The 26373-nt window shown below is 51.2% G+C and overlaps 2 protein-coding genes across 2 annotated transcripts in view; both read right to left on the bottom strand.

Moving 5' to 3' along the window:
- The window catches only part of BCR (BCR activator of RhoGEF and GTPase), a 114368-nt gene extending 111134 nt beyond the window's left edge, over nucleotides 1–3234 (bottom strand). Inside the window, exon 1 of the mRNA XM_080937537.1 lies at nucleotides 1549–3234. Coding sequence (XP_080793663.1) covers nucleotides 1549–2833 — 1285 coding nt within the window. The 5' untranslated portion in view covers nucleotides 2834–3234. The remainder of the gene's footprint in view (nucleotides 1–1548) is intronic.
- Nucleotides 3235–12301: 9067 nt separating this feature from the next.
- RAB36 (RAB36, member RAS oncogene family) lies at nucleotides 12302–25959 on the bottom strand (the record flags this gene model as incomplete). Its single annotated transcript, XM_080938246.1, has 10 exons — nucleotides 12302–12360; nucleotides 12763–12882; nucleotides 13657–13747; nucleotides 14089–14166; nucleotides 14824–14879; nucleotides 16224–16288; nucleotides 18704–18805; nucleotides 20191–20256; nucleotides 22829–22920; nucleotides 25891–25959. 10 exons carry the CDS (start codon nucleotides 25957–25959, stop codon nucleotides 12302–12304), a joined length of 798 nt encoding a protein of 265 aa, XP_080794372.1.
- Nucleotides 25960–26373: the final 414 nt, after the last annotated feature.

Below are 26373 nucleotides of genomic sequence, written 5' to 3' on the forward strand. Positions count from 1 at the left end.
GAGAGTATAGACTGTAGGTCTCCATGGAAGCCTCTCATGCTCTTTATGAATAATGTCCCCAATCACCATAGCACCAAAAAGCCAGCTCAAATGAGTTCACCTCGCAAACAGCTGGCTGGACATGGCTGGTGCCCAGAAATCACTGGGCAGTCCTCCAGTCCTGAGAGGAGCTGGTCGGTGTGCCTCCAAAGCAAATGTCTGACTCCTACGGCTACTCATCCCTCCTCTGGAGACAAGGAAAGCAGCTGGACCAGGGCACAGCAGAACACAGGCAGGTGGGTCTGGATACACAGTGCATCAGCCCAGGTGGAAGGAAGATCAGCAACAGGACAGGGCGCTGGGCACAGAGAGGCAGCTTAATAGAGCCAAAAATAGCCTTGCTTTTTCCAAGAGGATTCTGACAAATGAAGCAAGGGGAGGGGGAGGGGGGAGGGAATCAGTGAAGCAAAAGACCAGATCAGCTCAACAGAAGCAAAGACTCCAAGAGATTCCTGACAGCTGTACACCCCCAAATCCTATGCCTACCAGCACCCCCTCCCACCTTACTTACTCAGACTGAAAATTCTGCCTGGATCTCGAAACCATAACCCAGCCCCATTACCCCACATATCCAGTGGTGCAGCAAAGTTATTGTTTATCTTAGCATCTCGAAACCATAACCTAGTCCCATTACCCAACACATCCAACGGTGCCTGTGTGCAGCAAACAAGTTATGGTTTATCTTAGCACTGGAGTCAGACCATTGGTTAGGAGCCTCAAACAAGAATCTGTTGGGTGTTCACCCTTGAGAAAATGAGGCGGCAAGAGCAGGCTGGAGGGCCGGAAAAGAAGGTGGGGTCTGGAGATGTAACTCAGAGGTGCAAGCATGCCTTGAGCCGCCATGGCACTGGGTTTGAGCCCCAGCACCACAAGAAAAAGAAAGACAGACAGACGAAACTCAGTCGGTGACTAATGATGGGTGAAACCTATCCAAGCCAAATAGGTCAGGATGGTGTGGGATTACCCACGTAAAATCTTCAACCTCTTGATTTTCAGTGGCCCACTAAGTCAGAACGCACCTTCTAATTCCTCTCTTCTCCTACTCTCACCTGTGAACAAGCCAATCTGACACATCTAAGCATTCGAGGCAGCTTGCACATCTTGGGTTCCCCTAAGATGCATCACATTACCACTCCGAGACCAGAACAACCAGGTGGCGAGTTGCGCACAGATCATCACCACCACCCCTCCACTCAAAGGAGCTAATCCGGGTGGCAGAGATGGCCGACTTGTTCAGCATGGAGAATGCACATCGCTCCCAATACTTCAGCAAAACCCACCAGCTCTGGATCTAGAACCAAGAGAGCACACCACCACCAGCCATTCCCTTCTATTCCCCCACCCCCATCCATTTGCCTTCAGGAAGAAGGGGGTGGAGTCTGTTCAAGGCGCAGGGCCAAAGAGACACAAAAGTACTTGAAAATCACGCCAAAAAGTACCCATTTCTCCCATGCCAATCTACTTAAAGGGTCCAGAACAAGTCCACGTATGCCCACACAAGGCACTCACCTGCTTCCCCCTGAAAGGTGCTGTCCCCATCACTTGGCCAGATCTGCCCGGTCTTTCGGACACCTACTATGGTAGCCTCAGATACCACAACCTGGCACTGCCTGTGCCGCTTCTGGCACTGGGGCGTCGGGGGGCTGCTGCTGTCAAAGGACTGTTGGGAATTCTGCGAGGGTGAGCGGCTCTTGTCCCGGAACATTCGGTAGGTGGTGGGACTTGGTGACACGCGGCTGGACTGGCCAGAGGAAAAGTCCTCCTCACTGGAGGTGAGGTTCTCATTGGAGCTGCAGTCCGGGGTGTAGCCACCACCACTGTCCTCAAAACTCCGAGGCGAGTAGGACCTGCGGGGCCAGGTGAGGCGCTTCTCCTGCTCTGAAGTGCTCTGGCTTCGCAGGAGAGGGCTCTTGCCCTCCCCTTCCACCATCATACCTCCGACGTAGATGCTCTGGTAGGGTTGGTACTCCAGGGGCGGCCAAGGGGGCCTGTTGCCGCCGTTGGCATTGATTAGGTTGTCCTTCAGGAAGCGGGGATTTAACTCGGCATCCTCATAGTCACCGTCGAGGCCGCAGCTGCTCTCCGAGGAGCGCCCGCGGTAATGGGGTCTGGGTGCTTCCCCCAGGCCCTGTCCGGTGCTCTGCTGGGACTTCTTGCGCTCCATTTGCATGGCCTGGCTGCCCAGGGAACTGATTCGGTCGGACACCTCTTTGTCGTTGACCTTCACCAGGCCGCGCTCGTGGTGGAATTCGACATTCACGTAGAAGGGCTTCTCGGCGTCGGCAGAGCCGGGCTGGGCAGGTCCCTTGCGGATCTTCTCGAAGTTGGATCTGAGCGCCGCCACGCTGGTGGGGGGCCCTCGATCGTCCCGGTCCGCTGGCGCAGCAGCCGCTGGCCGACGGGCAGACGCCGGCCGTCCCTTACTCGGTGACCCCTCTCCGTCCGGCCGCGCCTCGGACTCCTCGACGGGCGCCGGGTCTGCGCCGTCGGCGGGCGCGGGCGGCGGGCGCGAGGCGGACGCTCGGGGCTCGGCGGCGCCGTCCGGGGGCTGCGCTGCCCGGCGGAAGCCCCAGCGCTGCCGATCGTAGCTCTTCTTCTCCTTGGCCAGCAGCGTCTGCAGGTAGATCATGCGGAAGCGCTCCTGGTTCACCTCCTGCTCCAAGCGCCTAATGGAGGCCTTGCAGCGCTCCAGCTCCTGCTCGATGTCACCCACCGAGCGCAGCTCCATGCGCGGTGGCTCCGAGTCCGGAAACTGCGCTCTCCACGCCTCGGCGAAGCCCACCGAGTCCACCATGGCGCGGCCGGCTCACCTGCGCGCCGGAGCCTGGCTCAGCGGCGGCGCGGCGTTCTCACCGGGCCGGGCCCCGGGCGCCCGGCGGCTCCCATGATCCCGCGGCTACGGCGGCGAACAATGCCCGCCCCCCGGGGCCGCAGGTGAGGAGGGAGGCTCGGCCGCAGCGGCGGCGGCGGCGGCGCGGGGGGCGCGCGCGGGCGGGGGAAGGGCGCGGGGTTGCGCACGCCGCTATTGTGTGCGGGGCTCCGCGGCGCACGCGGCGGCGGGAGCCGTCCTCCGCAGAGCAGGGCCGCCACGGGCCCACGGCCGGGGGCCCCCCGCGGGCTCCTCGCCTCCGGTTCCCGCGCCGCCCCGCAGCCTTCCCGGCAGACGCTCCGCTCGGCACGGCCAGCTCGCGCCGCACTCCAGCCCCGGCCCGCACTCAGCGCTGCAGGAAGGGGAGGACCGGGGGGCGGTGGCCGCGGAGCGGCTGACGGGGCTGGGCGCGCCTCTTAAAGGGGCCGCGCTTTCAGAGGCGTTTTAGATCCTTGAATCCGACCGGGACGGCTGCTAACTGGACACGGGGGCAACCCCTAGACCCACAGGGGTCGATTCCGAGCGATCCCTCCACCGCGGAGGCTCTGGCTAGTTCTTCATGCCTGGAACCGAAATACCTGCTTCCTCTTTTCTGCACCCACCAACCCCGGCGCTGAGCGCAGCAGGGAACACCCAGCAGGGCCCAAACTGTTGAGAAATCAACCAGGGCTGGTCACCCATGCCAACAGTTCGTGTGCCAACCAGCGAGCCTCTGGTGCTGGAGATCTGAGGTGGGTGATGAAGCTGAATAATGGCCACTCAGTTGTCACCGGACTCCTTACTTAGGAATTTCTCTCCCTCCGCTCGATCAATGAATCTCCCTTCCTGAGTAATGAATGACTTTTGACCTCCGGAGGCCAGTGTAGTGTTTTCGGGGTCTCTTTTCTTTCTGTGAAGGGATCGCACACGTCCTTCTTAGCCACAGAGCTGGGTGGAAGGCAGGAAGTCTTTAATGAGTTTCCATGGAAGCTTAGGGATCTGAGTCACTTAGCAAGAGATGCTTGCTCTCTGTAGGAACTCTCCTGAATACAAAATGAAACCCAGGCCTGCCTGCTGGGTGAGATGAAAGGCAACAGGATTTGGCAGCTGAAGAACAGCTAAGAGTTTTGACCACCTTTCCCACCTCCGTGCCTCAGTTTCTCTGAACTCTGAAATAAAAACAGAACACCTGCTTCCACAAAGCTGTTATTTCTTTGGTTGTAAACTGTTATTTATGCTTTTCTAGAGAAAGAGCCCGGCACCGGCAGCCAGATTAGCAGGGGCTCCCTTAGACCAGGATTCTCTTTGCCTCCTTGGACCTCGCTTTCACCCTCCCCTGTAGCCTGCTGTCTGCTCCTAGTCGGGTTCTGTTTGTTAAGGTTGGTAGAGCCTTTGGAGCGCTACTCGGGAACTCTGAGCGCTCTGCAGCTCGCTGCTGCCCTCTGTAGACCTCTTTAATCTCTTGTCCCCCCTCCTTCCCCGCCTACCTCTCCCTTCAGTAAAAAACAATGCAATTGGTGAGAAGAAATAGTTTTGCTGGTGACCCGACTTTTGGGCTAGTGAAAGAAAACAAAACAAAACAAAAAAAACTAAACAAAGAGAGCAGGCATCCCAGAAGCACAGCAGTGAACGATGTTTTCTTCCTCCGGGAGACTCATCTTTAAAATGAGCGTTAAAAAGCCTGATCCTCGCGCGCGGGGGGGGGGGGGGGGGGGGCGTGGCTCAATGGTACAGGTCTTATTTGGTAAGACAAGCCTGTGGATTAATCCCTATCAGTAAAAAAAAAAAAAAAAAAAAAAAAAGGTGGGGTGGGGGAGAAGAGAGAGACCGAGACAAGGACAGAGAGACACAGAGACAGGGAGGAGAACACACAGAGACAGAGGGTGGGGGAGAGGAAGAGGGGGGAAAAAAGAAGCCATGACCTCACAGGGTCACAATCAATACTAGCTGCTGCCCATAATGATCTGATAGACTCATTCAATAAGTGAGCCAGGCAGGCTAGATGAGAAGAGCTCAGGCCTCTGGAACCCTATTTCCTGACCATCTTTTAAAAAAAGGGGGGGGGGAATCTTTCAAAGGCTACATTCTTTTGTTTTCCTGGTTGGCTGGGTCCTTAAGTTCCCAGTAGGCTCCTTAGGACCCATATAAGTATTAACTGTACAACAGCAAGGAGTGCTTTGGTGGAGGAGGGCGGTGTCATCCATCCATATGGTAGCTCTCTGGTTCTCAGATGACAACTCAGCTCTTTAAATATTTGTGTATAGAGTTTTTGCTGTGTGGGGTGCTGGCGGTTGGAGCCTGGGACCTTGTAATGGGCTAGGCACCCACTTTTCCACTGAGCCACAGTCCCTCTTCCTCTACTTGAAACATTTTTCTATTTACTCAAGCCATTCATTTATTTGAGACGAGGGCCCACTTGAGTGATCCACTTCTTACTGCAGCCTCCTGAGCACCTGGGACCAACATGTTTATGCGCCCGTGCGCTAGCTTTTGATATTTTATAAATAAATAAATTTGCTCTTAAGACTCAGAAGCTGTCCATTGGTTTTGCAGCCTCTGTTCTCTTGACGCAGCAAAATGCTTGTTGAGTACGAGAGCACATCCAGACAGTGGTTTTTCTTCCCCAGTCACATCGCCTTTTCTGGCCCGAAGGGTAGCCTTCCATCCTTAGGACCACCCTGGTTAATCCTAAGCTTCTGATCCTTTTCCACACAGAGCATCTCTCCCTCCCTTCCTCTCTTTTCTTATAGAGAAAAGGAAAAGAATGAATGAATGAATAAAATTTAAAACGTAGGATTCTGAAAGAATGACTCCCTCCCTCCTCTCTCCATCCCTCTTTCCCTCTCCTACTCCCTCCTTCCCTTGCTCTCAAATATATTTAGACAAGGAAGAACAAGTTGATATCAACGGGAAAGGTTTCACTTCTTGCTCTTCCAGAAGTTCGAGGTGGTTTACAGGTCTAATCTCCAAGTTCAAATTGCTTTTTTGCTGTTGGCTGTCTATCAGGGTTGGGAGACCCGGGGTTTTATCATTTCCACCCAGCTTACTGCTCTGATGGCTAACTGGACTTAACTGGTTCTCAGCTCTGACTCATCATCTGCTTCTCTTCATCTGTCTTTCACTGCAGGGCAGTAAGGAGAGACATAAGGTTCATCTGTACTGTGACTTGTCTCCTCACCCATCCGGTGTTTCCCACAAATCTTAACTCTGTAAGCATTCAGATCATTTGTCAGTGAGTAGTGGTCAAGTTGGGATGTATGTGTGGGAGAGGGGGAAGGAAAGGGAGAGGAGGGGGGGGGGGGAGGCAGGCAGAGTTGACTCAGCAGAGAATGAGGCAGAAGTTGGGAAAAGGCTAGCCTGGACAGGTGACAGTGGGCTAGGGCTACAGCAGAAGAAGACAGACAAGAAGAAAGAGGCCTTGGGAATGTGGCCATTTGAGAAACAGCTAAGTTAGGAGATGAGGTTGCGGTGGGGAGGAAGAGGTGAGATCATAGGTAGGCCAGTGGCTCCTATATTCCTAAGATACTATGGCTTCATTTTAAAGGTAAAGTCACCAAGTGGGTCTTAACCTGCATGGTCTAGAACCTCCCACCACAATCAGTGTTTTGTGGGTTTTTTTTTTTTGTTTTTTGGGGGGGTTCTTTTGTTTTTGTTTTTTTTTGTGTGTTTTTTTTAACTACCTGTGTACCTACTGCCTACCACCTCTCCATGTAGATCCCAGGCACTAAAATGTGGCTTCAACTTATCAGAAAGCGGAGTGTTTAACTGAACTTCAATGGATTTATATTTAAGTACTCCCAGCAGCTGCTAGCTCAGCCCCCACAGTAAACAGAAAGGGACTCACTTGATATGTTTTGGTGGAGAGTTAGACGGGGTGGCTGTATGAACAGGTCTGTGGCAGCTGTCCATGTAGGAGAAGTTAGCCGACCTAGACTAGGTTGGAAGCCGGGGGAGTGTGATAGTTTGCAGGTTTGTTTTAGGAGTGGAGCTCACAGGACATGTGAGCTGGGTTAGGTGTGGGAAATAAGACCAGTCATGGGGACCTGAGGCCAAGGACAGGCAGAGAAGCCCATGGGAGGTTTCCAAATAGGCTGGGAACTAAACCTAGGCATGCAGGCAGGCAGGTTAAGTTAGTGGTAGAAGGCTTACTAGCATACATGCAAGGCCCTAGAGCAGAGGTTCTCAGCCTGTGGGTTGGGACCCCTGTGAGTCAGTTTGTAACCATGAAAATACATCCTTTGTATCAGATGTTTACACTGCAATATTAGTAACAGTAGCAAAATTACAGGTACAAAGTAACAACAAAATAATTGTAGGGGGGGTGTCACCACAGCACAAGGAACTGTATTCAAGGGTCACAGCATTAGGGAGGTTGGGAACCACTGCCCTAGGGAGACCTTCCAGTACAGTGAAGAAAAAGTTTTTTTTTTCTTTTTTTGCTCCTACTCTAACCAATCATCTTCCCTACTTCCACCCCTGCTGGAGGCCTGAGAAGGCTCTCTTTTAAGCAGAATGTGGCTGTTACCCATCTGTGATCCGTCATGTGATCCGTCATCTTTAGGGAGGCAGAAGCAATAGCATCAATTCCCTCTCTCTGTTTGCTCCCGCTGTGCTGAGCAGTGCCTGGCGGGTGGACCTCCTGCAAGCTTACAAATCCCTGGCCTATAGTAGGCAGCAGGGACAGGATTTCGGTAGGGTGGCCTTGCCAACTAGGCAGCAGGTCTTGTCTCTGGAGCTGCTGGCCTGGGTTCTCAGTGACGGAGCAGGACTCTCACTGGAAGCGGCTCCACCCACCCTTTGCAGGATCAATTATTCATGAAGCTTCTGAAGCCACCGCTGGTTTCATCTCCTGGTGTCTGCAGCCTTTGCCAGGAGAGGAAGGGCAGGGTGCAATGAACCTGTTAGTGAAGGAATGGCCAGTAAAGTGGTCCAGGTCATCAGAGGCCTAGAGCACCTATAGGTCAGGTTTGCCTCCCTTGGTGAGGTTAGAAGCCCTGGTCCTGCTTTGCTTCCCAGATATCGAACCCCTCATTATGTGTTCTAGAAGGAGTAGGGGTAGGCAGGCTGAGTAAGTCAGCCCACAACAGCCGAAGAAGCTGCATCCATCTGGGGCATAGACTCGGGTAGCTGGTGGCTCGGAGTGCCGTTGACACATTAGATGGCAGGGAGGGAACAAAGGCCATGTGCGGTGCCTGGATGGGGGCACCGTGATGGCCGTACTTCCTGCCTGCCCATCACCTTCTCTCTGGGGAAAGCCTAACATATGGGAAGTGATGTGTGACGCCATAGCAGATGGTGGAGGAGCCCCAGGAGCCTCTGGGGGGTGGGGGACTATTGGGGCTATATCTGAAGCCAGCCCAGGGCCTGTCCAGATTCACTTCCTGTTCAGAAGAGGAGAGGTTCCCTCTAAGTTGGGTAACTCTCAAAAGTCCCAGCCCCAACTGTCATGCCCCCTGTTGCTGTTGCCATCTGCTCTTTATGGTCCACTTTGACCTATGTGTGGGCAGGGCCTGCTCTTGTTGCCAACCTGTCCCTTGGTGGGTGTTATGTGGATTTGGGGATTAATACCTGGAAGAATTCGGGAAGCAGGCTGTAGAAACCCCTGGATAATGAGTGATGCTCTGTGCCCTAATCCCAGCACTTGGGAAGCAGAGACAGGAGGTATTTTTAGTTTGAGGCTGGCCTAGATCACATAATAGATTGGTCTATCAGTCTTACACACACACACACACACACACACACACACACACACACATATTCTCTCACGGGGGTCGCAGGGGAGAAACACGAATGTAACCATTTCTGTCTACCTCTGTGTTCAGCTACTTATATGCTATTGACCATAGTTCTGGCTTAAGACATACTGGGTTCTTTTAGAAAAAAATGAAGCTTATCTGAGAAGATCCCTGTGGCCCTCTTTGGGCCACTGAGGCTCGTCACAGAGCCAGGAAGATAGAGGAAAGCAAACCAGAACACAAGTGGCTGAGCATGAAGTATCTGGTCCAGTCACTGCAGAGCTTGAATGACCATTTCTGCATGACGAGAGGAGGATTGTCCAGCACCGTGCAGACACGGGGAACAGGCTGTGCTGGGGTAGGGGCTTGTTTGGATACTCCAAGCACGGGTGGGTGAGGTATCATGCAAATAGATCCCTTTTCAGGTCTTGGGCATTTTTAGGTTTTAGGTGAGAGCCTGCTCCAAATACTTGCCTGAAGCAAAAGATTAGTGTCTTGATGGGTAAGGCTACTGGATCCTGGAACTTGATTCTACTGGGACGAGACCTAAAGCTAAATGGGTTAGAGTGGGGAGCAGCTCAGACGTGTCCTGGCTTTTTAGCTCATCTGTTAGAGGGCAGACAGATAGGTATCTCCAGCCGGAGACAAAGGAGTGAACAGGAAGCAGGGAGGGATTCTGGGAAGAGAAAGCACACACCTCTGAAGTACTTGAACATGGTCACTCACTAGACCTTGGCTGTGGGAAGCTGTTTACCGAGTCCTGCAGGATTCCTTGATAGGAATCCATAGGCAAATGCTGAGAAGTCTAAAGATAATGTCTCTAACTGCAATGGCAGGGTGCGGGCTGGGGGATAACATGGAAGTTTGCTACTCTCTATTTTTATGAGTACATACTTGAGTGTACAGGAACCCCAGGAAGTAGGGTCAGATCCCTAGGAACTAGGGTGACATGTGGTTGTGAGCCGCTACGTGGGTGCTGGGAACTGAACCTGGGTCTTCTGGGAGAGCAGTAAGTGCTACTAATAATGCTGGGCCATCTCTTTATCCCCTCTGGTTTGGTTTTTGGGGATGGGGATGAAACCTGTAGTCAGCAAGCATGATCCCACCAAATGACGGAGCCTACTTACTGAGGTCTGAATGTCTCCTTCAAACTTGTACTGAAAGTCAATTCCAAGTGCAACAGTTGTTCAGAGGCAGGAGGAAGTGGGGGTGGGGGGGACTCTTGGATACACTGTTACTACAAAACTGGGTTTGTTACAAAAACAAATCTTGTCCCCCTCTTTACTTCTCTGTGCCCTGGTCTGTACACTAGTCAGGGTATGGCACCAGAGATCTTCCCAGATGTCGATCCCTTTCTCTTGGACTTTGAAGCTGCCAGAATCATAAATCGACCTACTGTTCATAACTTCCTCAGCCTGTGGTACATCTGGGTATCACCCCATGGTGGGTAACACATGGAGAGTTTAATAAGGGGTGATCTAGGGGACGTGGGCATATGAAAAGCAGAATTACTTCTAGTTCTGGCGCTCATGACAGGAGGACACAGTTTCACCCCCTTTCCATCACCATCCTAGGACCTAGGAGGTAGAGAGGTGTCAGGTGACCACTGCCGTCTCTTTGTCTCTTTCCACCCCATGAAACATTATGCTGCGCCCATTAAACCCTAACCCTCCCTAATACAACAATGTGGCCTGTCCCTAACAGGCAGTGTCTTCGTGGACCAGGGTAGGGGCCACAGTCCAGAAAGCCCACCAAGACTCTCTATGGAAATTCTAAAGGACCACGGGGTGAGGGGGTGGGGTTAGCAAGCAACAGCAGACACAAACTGGCTGATCAGCAGATAAGGTGATCCACGGCCTATCCGGCCTATCTGTGCTAAGGAAACTGCATGTTTTGCTAAAGTATGGGGAAGGCCTGGCATGCACCCGGAGGGAGAGATCAGGGCAGATGACTGGACAGGTGGCCCATCAGGCAGTGTGCACAGTACAAGGGGACTCTGGAGAAACAAGCCACCATGGGGGGTTTGCACACAGGGCAGGCTGGGGAAGGACGGCACAGAAGGAAATTTTATCAACTGTTGACCGTGTTCATTTCCAAGAGCACAACTAACTTCAGGGCAGAAGTATTTTAATTTCTTATGCTCTGCCACCTTGTTTAATACCAAACATTAAATCCTTTCAAGAGATGTTTTATGTACTTTTCAGAATAAAAGGCTTCGAGCCAGATACGAGCTCTGAGTCTATAACCCCAGCACTTGGGAGACAGAGGCAGGGGGCTGCTGCAAGCTCAAGGTCATAGTGACACATACTACTATATGTCTACTATACATAGTGACACACGGTTTCAGAGTGGGGTGGGCAGTGGGGAGGGAGAGAGCACATAAAATAAGGCTAATGAATGCTGTATTGAACTGTAAGAGGTCAGTGTTCTCGGATGTTTGGCCATTGTTGAGTTAATGAACAGCCATGGAGGGGTGTGGTATACCAGGCACTTAGGAAAGGGCGTGGACCAACATGGCTGTCTACAGATGCTTACCATCCTTGAGAAGCAGGTGTGGCTAGGTATGGTGGTACATCCAGGTAATTCTAGTGTTTGGGAGATGGAGGGTAAATAAAATCTGACGTGAGCCTCAACTATATTTAGGGTTGGAAGCCAGCATGGACTACATGAAACCCTGTCTTTTGGGGGGGGGGCAGCAGCTACGGATGCTGGGTGTGCCTACTCTCTTGTGGCAGGAGAACATCAGGAGTGTGTGGGTCTGGAATATGGAATAAGTGAGGGTGTCAGGGGAGACACTGGACCCAGGTTGGGTACAGTGTCCCTGCTAATGTATACAAAGAGCTTAGGCATGCTAGATTCTGGATGTCCCCAGTCCTCCAGAGATATGTGGTCCAGTGCCAACGTCCCAAGAGACACGCAGGCCAGTTGGACAGACACGTGGTAGGGCAGCAGGGATGGGCACAGGTGAACTCACAGGACAGTATCAGGCTTGGGGATATGGAACGAGCTGCCAGGGGGACACTGTGCACCGTCATCTCTCAGGATGGTCATGGTCACAGTGATGAGCCAAAGATCTACCTTCGTACCTACTAATGCTCGGGGAAGAAACATGGGGAGTCTCAGAGATGGTGGCAGGAATCTGCCGGAAGCGCCAAATGGACTGTGTCTATTGTGTTTAACGGTGGATGGATCCCCAGAGTCCTGGGAGAGCTAGGTCTGAAGCTGGGAGGCCTAGAGCCCATGGCTTCTTGATGAGAGAGAACTCCGAGTGGGATGGCAGGTTAGGTTTACTTGCCCACTCTGACAAATCTCTGTGCTTGGGACATACATGGAGACCGGGGTTCAGAGATCCCAGAAGACCTGCAGGAAAGGGCTCCACAGTTATTGGCATGATTGGGTAAGGGAGGTGGGCTAGCCCTGAGGTGTCCCGAGTTTGCAGCCTTGAAGCCTCTTAAGGACACAGTGACAGTCTGAAGACCCTAGAGGGAAGGCTCACCCTGGTGCCCCTCAACCAGCCAGGCAGTGTGGGGCTTCGGCAGCCAGGCTGCTGACCATCTAAAGAGAAATGGCTGGGCTCTGGAGGCACAGGGCTTCTCCAGCTTGCAGGCGTTATCCACTGCAGAGCTCCACGTCACTCTGTGCACACACGGGGTGTAGACGGCTCTGACGCTGGCCTCAGTTAACAGCAGCCCGGGCCAGGTGGCCTCTTGTTCTCCTGGGTCTTTGGTCCCTCTATCCCTACAAAGATAGGGAGAGATGGCATCAACCAGGCATCAGCTGACATTAGGTAAGGACATTACACCCTCATACCTGGAACCCTCAACTTGGTCCCCTGGGCGTGTTCTGTGAGGCCTAGATGACCTGGTGTGGGAAAGACCCAGGGGACACTCGGGATTGAGTCATTTCAGGTAAGCTGGAGGCAAGACACGTCTGAAAAACAGGAGTCTAAGCCTGGCCCTAAAGGACCCTGTGTGGAGAGAAAGGGACTGGGGCAGGTGCCGGAGTTGGTAGGTGGGGGTCACGGAAGCTGTAGGCCTGAGATATGGCTGACAGCAAAGGTTGCAAAACTAAGGATGGTGGCTGTGGCCTTCTGGGCCCTATCCTGCCCCCCCAGCACCACCCAGCCTTCCCTGAACGCACGTATTAGGTCTCCGTCTTCCACCTGGGACTGGGTGCTGGGCCTCTTCTCTAGGTCCTGAAGTACAGACTGTTCAAAGGCTAGGGCGGCAACACGGCTGAAGAATGCCTTCACGTTCTCTCCTGGGGGCCCACAAGACAGCCATGACTCAAGTTGCCCGCAGACGCATTATGGGCAAGGGCCAGGTCAGCCCACCCTAAGGCTGGCCGTGATACTTTCGGAGAACCCCTGATAGTCAGTTACCAGCCCCCTCCATGGCCAAGCAGGCAACAGAGTTCTGGGTGGCAACCTGACTTCCCCATGGGTCCTGCCCACCCCTACCCTGCAGCTTCTCTCCCCCCCACCCCCGCTACCCCCTTAAAGCTCTGAGCCTTCCTTTCCTAGCACCCTCCCTCTCAGTTTGCTCCTTGACCCTTGCATGACCGGAGACAAGCAGGGCTTGGGTGTGTGCCTTCTCCCTGGGTGTCACCCTTGTGCTGTTGGCCCTTTCATGGAACCTGTGCACACCCTCCTCTAGGTCTCGGCAGCCACCATGAGCGTTGCCCGTGTGTCACTAAGAACCCTGCTTGCCCCACCGTGGGATCTCGGTGAACGGCTGTTCCTGTGGTCAAGAAGGGGTGCATGCTACCGGGTAGGTGGGTGTTACCGGTGGGGAAGAACAGCTGAGAGCTACAGGTACTGGGACTGCCAGCTATTTGTAGTGGCTTGGGGGTGCCACCTCCACGCTGCCTCTACATACCAGGTGAGGACTCCTGGCCCCATTTCCGAGTGCCCACAGCCTCGGAACCTCCTGTGTGCCGGGCACTGCGCGCTCCCTTACTTCATCTCCTGGAACCTGGGTTTCCAGCTTTGCCCCTTGTACTTCTGTGCCTGGCAGTCTTCCGGTAACTACTCACCCGTCTTGGCAGACACAGACCAGTACTCTGCCTGCATCTCATTGGCCAGATGTACAGCCTCTGCCTCCGCTTGCTCGCACGCTGCCCCTGACTGGAAGAAAGAGCCCTGGCTGACCGGGTATCTCAGCCCTCCTTGCAGGGGGTCTCTAGGGTGACCACCCCATGCTTCTTGTGTCACCCCAAGCAAGTGGGGGTGGTGGGGTAACCTGGGGCAGGGACGATGCTTGCCCAGAGCTGACACGGTAGTGCTCCCCAGAGAAGTGAGTGATCCCTGCCTCTTGGGGGAGAACCCTCTTCAGTTCCATGACCCATAGTCTTTGAAGTCCAACCCAAGGCATGCCAGCATCATTCAGTGCCCCTCAAGTGGGCTGCAAACGCAGGCATTTTCTGGAAAGCCAGTCAGGGTTGGGCCTCCAGCTTCACTCTGCTTACCAGGAGATCCTTCTTGGTTCCCACGAGGAAGATGAAGCAAGAGCCCGCCTCATTCTCCCTCAGCACGTCCTGCAGCCACTGCCTGGAACGCACGGAGTGGAAACGAGAGACCTGTATTTAGCCAGGAGAGACGGGGACGGTACTCTGACCTACATGGACTAATGGGATGCTTGGTGCTGGAGTCAGTGGCCTCCGTGGGACCAGAAGGAGCTGGAAATACCCAGGCACCAGTTTGAAGGAGGTAAAGACTCCTACTGTGAGACCTGGGTGACCCCTGCTGCTATGGAATGACCTTCCCTGTCTCTCTCATTGGGCCTGGAGGACTCTGAAGTGGATGGCCCAGCAAACAGAGGGAGGAGAGGTTTTGGTCCATTAGGTGGATTATTGCTGGCAGATGAGAGCCCTCTGAAATTGGTCATGTTGTTTGCTTCTCTGCCCCAATGCAGCGGGTGAAAACTTTCTGTCAGGGAGGACTAGGGAATTATTAGGGACCAATGTAAGAGGGAACTGGAGGGGCCCTTGCGCAAAATTAAGATTTCCAATATGGTGGCAACTGGATAGCAAAGCCAACTGTGGCCTGTGAGCTTGAGCCACCGAGCAGCAGAGGGGGTTAAGTCTTTAGGATGAGTGGGGAACTGGGTAGTAAGTGCCCAGCATTCTGGGTCCATTCCAGAGACTGGGGTTTGGGAGCCCTTCCAGGTAGCTTCGTGAGTCTCTGACAGGATCTGAGGTTACTTGCCTGGTATGCTCCAGGGTCTGCACATCAGTGAGGTCAAAGGCTGTGATGATCACTGGACACACAGGGAAACCCAACAGCCAATCAGCAACAGTTGTGCTGGGGGAAGGCTCCCCTAGGTATCTTCCAAGACCATAAGGAACTACTGGGGTGGGCCTGCTGTGGAGACTAGGGAGGAGTCACCCTGGGGTCACCCCTTGGACCTGCCTTTCCACCAGACCCCTCCAAACCCTCCAAACCTTTACCTAACAGCCTATCTGGGGATGCTGGGTCGGGGGAGGGTGTGGCAGAGAAAGGCCCAAAGCATTAGACTCTGGCAAGAGATCCTCTGCTACTTGTGGCCCAATGGGCTTGGTGAGGGCTGTTTCTATGGAGAACCTGCTTCTCTGTACATCGGTGAGAATGATACCCCTGGCTGTCAGGAAGGATACTGTTTTGAAAAGCCGTTAGTCTAGGGGCTGCCCGTGGGTAGACTTTTCGTTGAAGGATGGGATTAGTAACAACCGGTAAACGGAAATGGGTTTTGTAGAAAAAGCCATAGCATGTCCAGGCATACTGTGTATCCGAGCAGGCTGGACACGGGCTTCTTTTATGCTTTGGCTGACAGTAATCTTACTGGAGGTAGGCATGGAGAGTATTGTTTACAAAAGAAGGGGCGCCAGGCACCTCACACGCTAGCTCCAGGGAAGCAGCAGCCCCTCAGGAAGAAAGGTTAGGAGGGGTAATGGCTAGTGGAGGCCATGGTAGGGTGGGCCATGCTGGATGCCCCGCCCACTGCATGCTGGATGCTCCGCCCACTGCTCGTTTCCTGTTCCCCTTCCTTTAAGCCGGGATGAAACCTCAGTGCTTCTCACAGCAACACCAACAAGACAGAACCATGCCTGCGCCGTGAGCCTGATTTGGGATCCTTTTGATGGTCTTCTACCTCCTGCTAACTTCTCTTTCTGTCTCCGTCCTAGGGACTTCACACTGTCATCTCTGTTGACTTTGGGCCCTGCTCAGCCCCCAGCTGCCCCTGGCTATGATGGCAGTGGACATTGAGGCACCTAAATGGGACCTGCAGATCCTGCTGGGCCCACCTGTCACCCCTGTCTGGCGAAGACAAGGAAGCGCTTCTCTTCACTGTCACCCGGAATATGATGTCATCTGTCTTTTCTGGGACCCTTAAACCCAAATGCTCTTTTCTGAGCTGTAAACTGGGGGTGAGGCTGTCTGCACCTGATACTTCAGTTTCCCTAGGGGTGTGACTGTCAAGGGCCACCAGGGTCTAGAATCCTGGGTAGCTTCTTCATTGCTAACCGCTGGCTGCAGGACTATCCAAGTGGCTCCTGGAGCACAGCAAAGTAGTACTTGTGCAGGTGGCATAGGCTGAGAGCTCCGGCGTCATTCGGCTGCTCACCCTGGGCACCGCGGTAGTAGGCAGATGCAATGCACTTGAACTTCTCCTGCCCGGCTGTGTCCCAGCTGTAAGGGGAATAAGGAGACAGGAAAACAGTGGGGGCAGGTTAAGCAGTCACTGTGTTCTGAGGCAATGGCACAGCGAGACCGTGGGAAGATCTTAGGACCTACGCCAACAAGCTGGCCACACATGAGCAACAGGAAGCACCTGTTCTTCCAAGAGAATCAGACAAAATGTTGTCTTGATGATGCTAGAACGTTGTTTCGAGATTTGTATATTGCGGAATGTGCAGCTTTGGTGAGGTTCGTCATGAGGACGCTGAACTGGCCTGCTTGGATTCCTGATCTCAGGGACTCTCAGCCAGATCCAGTCAGGACAGACACCAGAGGTCACAACAATCGTTGGGTGGCTTCTTAAGCCCATTCAACTCCCCCCATTTTCCCTCTTCCCTCCTCCCCAAGGATATCTGAACCCTCATGTACAGCTTAAAGAAGCCATTGGAAACTTGTTACCCCAATTCCCCAGACTTTGGGGGAACTGAAGGTAGTTATTCTAAGGTTGTTTTTATGAGGAATTTAGAAATGGTCATAATTTAACAAGGAGGAATTAACTAGATTGATTTGTACAGCCATAATCTCATTTGGTAACTAAGCTAAAGTCATATCTTATATTGATATAAAACTTATTTGTTACAAAAAAAATTTTAAAGTACAAGGTTTGGACCTAGGCCTTCTACTGATGCCTTTGCAAACTTCTGAGTTGATTATAGGAATTAGGGGCCAAATAACAAATTTCTGGCTCCTAGTTCACCGTTCGGGTATTTTTAAGATATTCTCATCAGAGATAGCTGAGAACAGTTAACGGACAACAGTCCAGATTACCTTATATAGATAGATGGTTTTCAAAAATGTCAGAAACCCACAAACTATGACATTTAATGTTATTTATCTTTTTTGAGGCATATCTGCTCCTTACAGTTCCCCTTTGGTGGATTTTACAAAGAAACTGAACATCTCTACCTCCAGGTGAGGTATAATTGTGGCTAGGCAGCCATTGGGCAGAAACTGCCTAGTTTACCTACAGACTAATACTGTCCAGAAAGGGACACATTATGCAGAATAGTCGACTGATAATCTTTGCCAAGACAGTAGTATTTGCACTTCAAGATTTCTACACTTCAAAGGTCTACCAGAAGTAGATCCTGGACCAGAAGGCTGAAGATTCGCTCTCACGTGTTGCTAACAGGGGACTGTCCTAGTGGAGATTTGTCTCTACAAGCTGTCTCAGTTCTAGAAGCTGTATTAGGCTTCCTGTGTGTACAGAGATTTGGTCATCCTCAGATTTCTGATCGAGTTGAAGACTAGTTTAGTCTCATAGCCTACCCAAGCTAATTAACTTTGAGGAAACATAGTCGTCTAGATAATTTTCTAATGGTAATAGCTGTGCACAGCTTATATTTGATGAAAAGGGTTTTTTGTTTTTTAATTAAACGGAAAGGTGTTGTGTAGGATGATGTCATTATGCAGCAAGGCGGGTCCAGGAACCTGTCACTGGATGAAAAGGAAGGAGAAAGGAGAGAAGAGGGAGTGTCAAGATGGAGACGATGGAGGAGGACGGTTCAGATTTAGGTGAACTTGCACACCACCGCAGGCAAGAGGAGCAGAGACACTGCCCGATAAGACGGCAGAGAGGAGGAAGGGGCCTCACCTGAGAGCACAGGGGTCAGGGAGCCCGGGTAGGACTGCAGAATCCTCAGGGAGAAAGAGGTGCAAAGCACAGAGCACTTTCACCAAGGTAGAAGGGAACCCTGGGAAGGTCCCATACTGGCTGAGGGAGAGTGAACGGGGTGGAAGGAAGGGCAGAAAGAAGTGTGCCACTGAGAGAAAGGCAAAGGCACTGGGTTAGTAAAGAAGACAGACTGAGTGGGAAGGACCAGATGGACAGATGGACGTGGGTGTACAGAGGGAAGTTGTAGGCAGATGGAGAGCATCGGGCTTGAGGGCAGGATGGCCTCCAGCAGAGCCCTACTCACCCAAAGCTGGTACACGGGGACTGACTTTGCTCTATTTTATATCTGAGAATAGAGTCTCAGAGCTCAGGAAAAACCAACTAACCAACCAAGCAAACAAACAAACAAAAACTGTCAGAGGCCAGTCTGCTGCTTGTGGGATCACAGGTGGTCCAGCTGGGGAGGAAGACTGAGTGAACCTCAGGAAGACGCTATTGGGGTGGAGAATTGGTAAGTATGTAGGTCATGCTGAGAAGACCACCCTCAAATCTCAAGACCAATACCATGCACCCGTGAGGATGCAGAGAGAATCTAGGGACCCACAGACCATGAAGCCTGACTTCTTACAACCACCCAGGACCGGCCTTGACCAGACATATCCTTGCTGAGCAAGCATGGGGCACGGAGAAAAGTGATCCAGCCCAGGGTTTTCCCTGGGGGCGATCTCAAAACCGCCATAACAGAGGCTTACATCTGGAGGCTGTACGGAATCCCCGCGATCTCAAAGCGCTCGATTTCAAAGTCTACGCCGATCGTGGCCTTGTAGTCCCGGTCGAAAACATTCTTGCACAACCTGCGGGAGGTGAGGAAATCAGCAGAGGTCCCTGCACAAAATGGGCAGAGATGCTGACAGTCTCTAGGAAATATGATTCCCCGGCAGGGAATCGATATGTGATGTCGGCTGGGTGTGGTGGTTCTCCTCTTTGATCCCAGCACTGGGGAGGCAGAGGCAGGTGGATCCCTGTGAGTATGTGAGCCTGGTCTGTATAGGGAGTTCTGGGACAGCCAGAGCTAACAGATGCTAGCCTGTCTCAAAACAAAAACAAGGAAAGCCCTGGTGCACAGAGGCCGTGGGTACACAGGCATGTTGATCCATCACCAGAACACACTCTGGAGACCGTGGCGACCCACGAGGAAAAGGTCAACTGGACCCACAGTTTTAGAAGCCAGGGATAGTCTTTCGATTGGTGATATGCTGTCACCATGATGTAGCGAGAATGTCTCTCATAGCCAAGAAGCCAGGGAATGAGGGCCACGTGCTGTTTCCTCCACGTGTACAACCCAATGACCTGATGACAGGCTCAACCTCTTAAGTTACAGGAAGTTCCATGGGCTGGAGACTACAAGCCTCAGACATTTCAGAAATTCTTATCCAAGCCATAGCAACAGGGCAGCCAATGACGTTGGTGTGGGGGAGGGGAAGCTGCATCCGCCCAGAAAGCAAAGGCTGTAGTGCAAACAGTGAGAGGAATTGACGGTCTCTTCCCAGGGAGGACCACACTGGAGGCCGAGTGGGGACTGTGGGATGAATGCTAAGTATCTGGGGTGCTCCATTATCTGTCAATCACAGTACTAGTGTGTGTGTGTGTTTAACTGCTCTCCACCAGATCTCTCACAGACTTGGCTAGACTGGCTACACAGCCAGCCCTAAGAGCCCTCCCATCTCTGTTTCCCCAGTGCTGGGGTTATAGGCATGCACTGTCATATCTGGCTTTTTTTCATGGGTCCTGGGGATTAAATCCAGTTTTGGGCATTTGTGCAGCAAGCACTTTATCCGCTGAGTCAATCTCCTGAATTCCTAATCTCCCTCTTCTAAAACCTCTTCTTCCTCTTTTCTTCCTTCCTGTCCCCCCCCGCCCCCGTGTGTGTGTGTGTGTGTGTGTGTGTGTGTGTGTGTGTGTGTAATGTAGGAGTCAGACCTCTTTTGGCTGGAATTACAAGTAGTCATGAGCCACACAGTGTGGGTGCTGGGACTCAAACCCTAGTGTTATGCTCCAACAGGACCACGGAGCCATTTCTCCAGCCCTACTCTTTGACCTTCGCCACACCCTTCAAACTGTTTCCCAGAAGTCCCCGTGTTCTCTGGGGCTCCCAGGCGAAGGTCAAAGAGTGGTACTATAACTGGGTGCTGGAAGGGGGGGGGCTGGCCTGACATCATGAGGAGGAGGCGGGCCTTACCTGTGAATGAGGCTCGTCTTTCCTACGTAGAGATCGCCAACTACCACCACCTTGGAGAGTCTGAGCCTGGGGGAAACATGTCCGCATCAGTCTGGAGAATGGTATCAAGAGCGTCTTTGACATATCTAAGCTTTCCTTCCCTGAACTACCTGAGTCAGTCACCCTTCAACCCTAGACACAGAGAGGCTAATCCCCAGAGTCACTCTCCGGTGCTGGGGCGTGGGAGAATCCTGCCGCCCCCTACAGCTACCCTTGACCCCACTTTGGCCAAAGTCACTGTCCTGAGAATTAGCAATGGGCAGGAGGAGAGAGGGTGAGCCACACACTGAGGGTGGGGGTGGGGGTGGGGGTGGGGGGAGAACATGGGAAGCACTCTGAAAACCGACATCCCACGAATCCAAAATGGTGGAAGGTGCTGCACCCAAGGGGTAGTAGAACAAGGAGCCCTACGTGCAGGAGACACCTTTGCAAGGTGTGTGTCCTGCCTGCAAACTTCCACACATCCTCTGGGATGTGCACCTGTGTGGGGTCAGCTCACACGAAGCAGGAGCCTGGAGGGAGAGGGATGAGGGAGGCCAAAGGGTACTCTATAAATGGAACCCCGAGTATGCATATCTGGGCTCATGGTTTGAGTGGGCGATTGGCTCTATGATTCTTGGGCTCCATGGAGACCCTGCTCACCAGGAGCGACTACTACCTTCCCTCTGAATGGGTGTAACCTGCACCTTGGGCAGCGGCATCTCTGATACTATTGCTAAGACTTTTGAGGGTTTCTGGGCCGGTGAGATGGCTCCTCCGGTAAAGGTGCTAGCCTCCAAGCCTGATGACCTGAGTTCGATCCCTGGGACCTATTTGGTGGAAGGACAGACCGGATTCGCACAAGTTGCCTTCTGACACCTGCATGCATGCCACGGCACACCCCCCACCACCAGATCAATACAATTTTTAACAATAGCATCTCTGCAATTCTTCCGAAAGACTTCAACGCTCAAATCGACCATCTTGGGAAACATCGAGTGGCCCTTCTGTCTGCAGACAGCAGGCGGGCATTCATGCTGGTTGGTGAGTGTATGGTTTATCTTTCTGCATCAGCCAGGGCTGGGGCTGGGTCTTCCCTGCCCCCAGGCAGCCCTCTCAGTTTGGAACAGGCCAGGCTTGATTCCGTGTCTGAGAGAAAGATTCCACCAGGACTGTAGAGTGAGAATACTCTCCCTGTCCTAATTGCCCTACCTCCTGTGGCAGTGTGTAGGGGTGGGTAGATAACCTGCATTAAGAACCGGATATGGCATAGCAACCCCCTGCTGAAGGTCTTACCTTTAACTCCTCAAGTCACCAACAGCAACTCTGTCTGACCTGAGCTCCTGCCTCCCTTTGTGTATCCCTGGGGACCCTGAGATGGGCTCTCCTGTGAGCTGACTCCATCTACAGAATTTTGTGAGCTCAGCCAACCCCTGGAGCTGGCTACGATCTGCTCAGAAGTGAAAGGGGATGGCAGATCTTTGTGCCTCTCTGTTAGAGAGAGGACAGGCTACTGCAAAATCCCCTTGTCAGTGGGCAGTGGCTGCTAAGGAAGAAACGGGACAGACACAGCCAGACCTCTCAGAAAAGCCGACAGTTCTATGACGTGAGATTATAGAGCTCTACAGCACAGAAGGGGTCTCCTATGTAGGGTCTCCCCAAGCCAGGCCAGGAGCAGGGACAGGGACAGTAAGCAGTCTGAGAGGTCTCCTGGAGGATCTGACATACAGAAACCTGAAGGGATGATAAAGAAGATGGCTGGTGTAGACAGAGGAAATGGACCTGTGGGAAAACTTCACTGGGGCTGAAAAGTCATCTGAAGGACATTCTGAGAAAGGGAAATTATAGATTCTATAAACTATATTTATATATTTATAAATAATAAAAATTATATATCACATATATTATATAAACAAATATGTAATATATACATATATATTACATATCATATACTATATATAAACTAATATATGTTATATATTATATATAAACTAATATATAATCACATGTGATATACTATATACAAACTAATATATATTATATATAAAATACTATATATAAACCAATATATTATATAAACCAATATATATTACATATGCTATATATAAACTAATGATATATATTATCCTATACATAAACTAATATATAATGTATAAATTTTAAGTTATAGCACAGTTAGATTAAAAGCCTGGTAACAAATTGTACTGGTATTCTGTTTGCTCATGTTTTCATTTACGTGTGTATGATAGTTTGTATATGTTTGGCCCAGGGATCAGCACTATTAGTAGGTGTGGCCTGTTGGAGTAGGTGTGTCACTGTGGGCGTGGGCTTTAAGACATTCATCTTAATGGCCTGGAAGTCGGTCTTCTGCTAGCAGCCTTCAGCTGAAGATGTAGAACTCTCAGCTCCTCCTGCACCATCCTGCCTAGATGCTGCCTTTCTCCTGCCTTGATGATAATGGACTGAGCCCTCTGAACCTGTAAGCCAGCCCCAGTTAAATGTTGTCCTTATAAGAGTTGCTGTGGTCATGGTGTCTGTCACGGCAGTAACACCCTAAGACAATGGGCCTTTGTGCTTCTATTCTTCCTGCGACTTCCACCCCCTTGCATCATGGGCTTACCCAGCAGTGCCTGTGTTCCTGTGCTGGCAGGCTGTGCTGACCTGGCTGTGGAAGTGCTCCTTGAGCTGCAGGCAGGCATCCGGTGTGTACCACTACAGGAAGACAGACAGACAGACAGACATGGAGACAAACAAGCAGACTGTCCTGCAATGCCGCGTCTTGGTAACACAAACTGGCCATTAGGGTGGTGAGTCCTGCAGTCTCTTTAGCCCTCCTTGTTCCTGGGAATGCCATGGGCTGTGAGGTAGAGAGTATGAACCCATTTCTCAGACAAGGAAATGGAGGGGCACAGAAAGATAAAGAGAAGAGCCTGCCTCGGGAAGCATCAGATAGACCCAGCCTGACCTCTTAGTAAGTTCCCAGGCCTAGAATGCAGGATAATAGCCACCTGTAACCTGTGACCCCTGTCTGCTGTAGGTAGAGGGCTGTGAGGGAATTCCATCTTCTATGTATATAGGACAGAGTCCCCTGGGCAGTCTCCCTAGGGCTGGGTCAAATCTTAGCTTTACCCAGGCCAAGTATGTTGAGGTCAAACGGTTTTCCCTGTCTCTCTGAGCCTCAATATTTTATTCTGTGTATAGCATCTTTTGTCCTACGAGACCAGGCCTGGTTGGTTTTTTTTTTTCCTTTCTGATTATGCTTCCTTTTTCTTCAGCTCATCCCTGTTACCATGGCCACCCTCCATTGGAAGAGCAATTGCCCAAGTTCACCGTAAAAAAAACTTAGGGAGCCCTGAGATATCTGAGGCACAAAGACTTTCTCTGTCAGTGTATGAAGGAAGTTGGAGGGAAGGAGAAAGGGAAAGAAAGGGGAAGAAGCAAAGGCCACAGATGGGGACACCCGTGGCCAAAAACCCCGCCTTCTGCTACCAGCTTTGGCACAGTATCCAAAGAACACAAAAAGTCTCCTTCATACCTGTTTGAGCCACATGGAGGCAACAATGGACAAGAGGGTCTCCCCCTTTTTGTAAAATTGTAATTGAAAATAGATTTTTTAACACAATGCATTCTAATTATTATATTTTCCCTTCCCCCAATTCCTCTTTGTTCCTTCCCATCTGGATCCATACCCTTCTGTATGGATCAAGAAGGCATCTAAGGAATAATGAGGTAAAATAAATAAAAAGCAAACAAGACAGCTAAACAGTTATGGTGCACGCCTTTAGTTCCAGCACTCTAGAGGCAGGGGTTGGGGGAAGGCAGATCTCTGAGTTCCAGGCTAGCCTGGTCTACAGAGTGAGCTGTCTCCAAACTGAACCAAACCACCAAAATAAAACCCAAATCAGAGTATGATAAAACAACTAAACAAGAAAAAGAGCCAAAGAAAAAGCACAGGAAATGCATATAGAATCAGATACATACATACATACATACATATATACATATATACACACACAGAAATTCCAAAGAAACCCCAAGCAGAAGTCTTAAATATATACTTAAAAGACCTGCATGCTAGAAAAAGGAAGAGGAGGAGAAGAAGAGAAAGAAGAGGGAAAAGGAGGAGGAAGAGGAGGAAGAGGGGGAGGAGAAGCAGAAGGAGAAGGAGAGGAGAAGGAGGAAGAGAGGGAGAAGGAGGAGGAGAAAAGGAGGAGCCCAGTCTTAATGTTATGAGACAAAGAACTTCCAAAGATGCCATTTAGTTTTCTGTTGACTATCTACTGATGGGTGTGGGGTCTACTCTTAAGAGTGGTTTGTTTCCCCAGTGAGCCTCCCTGGAGAAAACATTTTCATTTGTTAGTGGCTATCAATGGACAACAGGATCTCAGTGTTACCTTTTGGCAGTATTTTCTGGATGAACTAACAAACAGACGTTTCTCTCCCCTTCTGCTCCTTTATCTTGGTGATGCCAGGGATTTAACAGAGTGCTACACCCTGAGGCAATGCTACAGCAGAGTGTGACACAAACACTTGGCCACACACTGCTCCATTCTTTGCGGTTTTTAGTAACAAATTGGTTTGGCCTGGGAAGGGGCGCCCAGTCCCTCTATCTTTATTCAGGAGCAGCATCACTCTGGATATCTCTCTGGATACTGATGCTGAATCTGACTTTCTGCTCATACCAAGGGCTGCAATGCCTGACCTTTCACACACTTTCCACTCGTGCCGGGACCTCCTAGAACTGGTTACCTAACAGGCAAGGATGTCTGTAATATGGGTAAATACTGTTCCTGTAACCCCCAATAAATGCTACTTGGCATTCTCCACTGCAGTTAATATTAGTCTGTAAAACACATTGGAGTTTTTTTTTTTTTTTTTTTTTGTTTGTTTGTTTTTTGTTTTTTTTAAGCAAAAAGTAAGGCAGACTAACAATGGAGAAAGCCCTGGATTTGGGGATCAGAAAGTAGAACTTTTCTTTAAGATAAATCTTATTACATAATCCAGGCTGACCTCAAACGCATAATCCTCCTGTCTGTGCCTCCCAAGTGCTGGGACTACAGGTGTGTGCCACTACGCCTGTGCATATATTCACTCTCATATCTTGCCCCCAACTCCCACAGTGCTAGGGATAAAACTCACAGTTTTGTACCTTACTAGGCATGTGTTTTCCCCCACTAAGTCACATTCCCACCCCGTGGAGGGAGCTAATAATAATAAAGACAAGGAATGTCGTGATGTGGGAAGCTTACACTCACCGTGAGCTGTGCCCAGAGGCATTATTTTCGTGTATCATAGGCCAGAACCACAACAGCACCAAGTTTTACCCGGAGGACTACGTGACTTAGAACCTCCATGCCACACCCCTGTTGTCACTACTGGCCGGCTTCAGCGGAGCCCGACACCCAGTCTTTTAGCTTCTTAGGAATCAGATCAACCTCTGCAGCTTAGCTGCTTGACTTCTGGGCATAAAGGCATGTCAGCCAAACTGGCTATGGCTGAGGTGAGGACAAAAAGAACTGGGAACGGTGATACGTTCCTGTCACCCCAGGATCATACCTTTAAGGCTCGTCTGGGAGACAGAGTGAATCCCAGGTTCTTCTGGGATAGTAGAAACCTTTTATCAAAGCTATCCAGACCCCAAACAAAACAACAACAGCAACAGAGGTATTCTAATGAGTGTACCTTAGGGAAGCTGGTGATGATTCGGTCCTGGCTCACAGGGGGCCCCAAAGGGGTCCAAGAGGACTGCATTCTTCCAGTGTCCTGTAGACTCAACCAGGGTATAGAGAGTATTACATAAAACATAGAAGAGGTAGTGCCTGCATCATGACCCGGAAATTCAAACTAGAATAGAGTATGCTGCCTGCCACATGATCAAACAGAATTCTGAACGGGCTAGTTTCCCAACAAAACAAGAGCTCCACAGAAGTCAAAAGGACCAGTCAACCTGAGCCGGCCTGAATTATCCTACAAATTACATAACTTTGAGATAACCAATTTTTTTTAACTCTCCTTTTTTTTTTTTTGGTCTATGAAATCGATCTCCTAGCCACGTGGAGTCGTGACACAGGTCTATACACTCAGCGCCTGGGAAGCAGAGGCAGGAGGATGATGGGTTCCAGGGCGCTTGGGTAACATGCTGAGAGCCTGTCATGCAAAGAGACA

This window comes from Micromys minutus (assembly GCF_963924665.1).
Source record: "Micromys minutus genome assembly, chromosome: 25".
Lineage (NCBI taxonomy): Eukaryota > Metazoa > Chordata > Mammalia > Rodentia > Muridae > Micromys > Micromys minutus.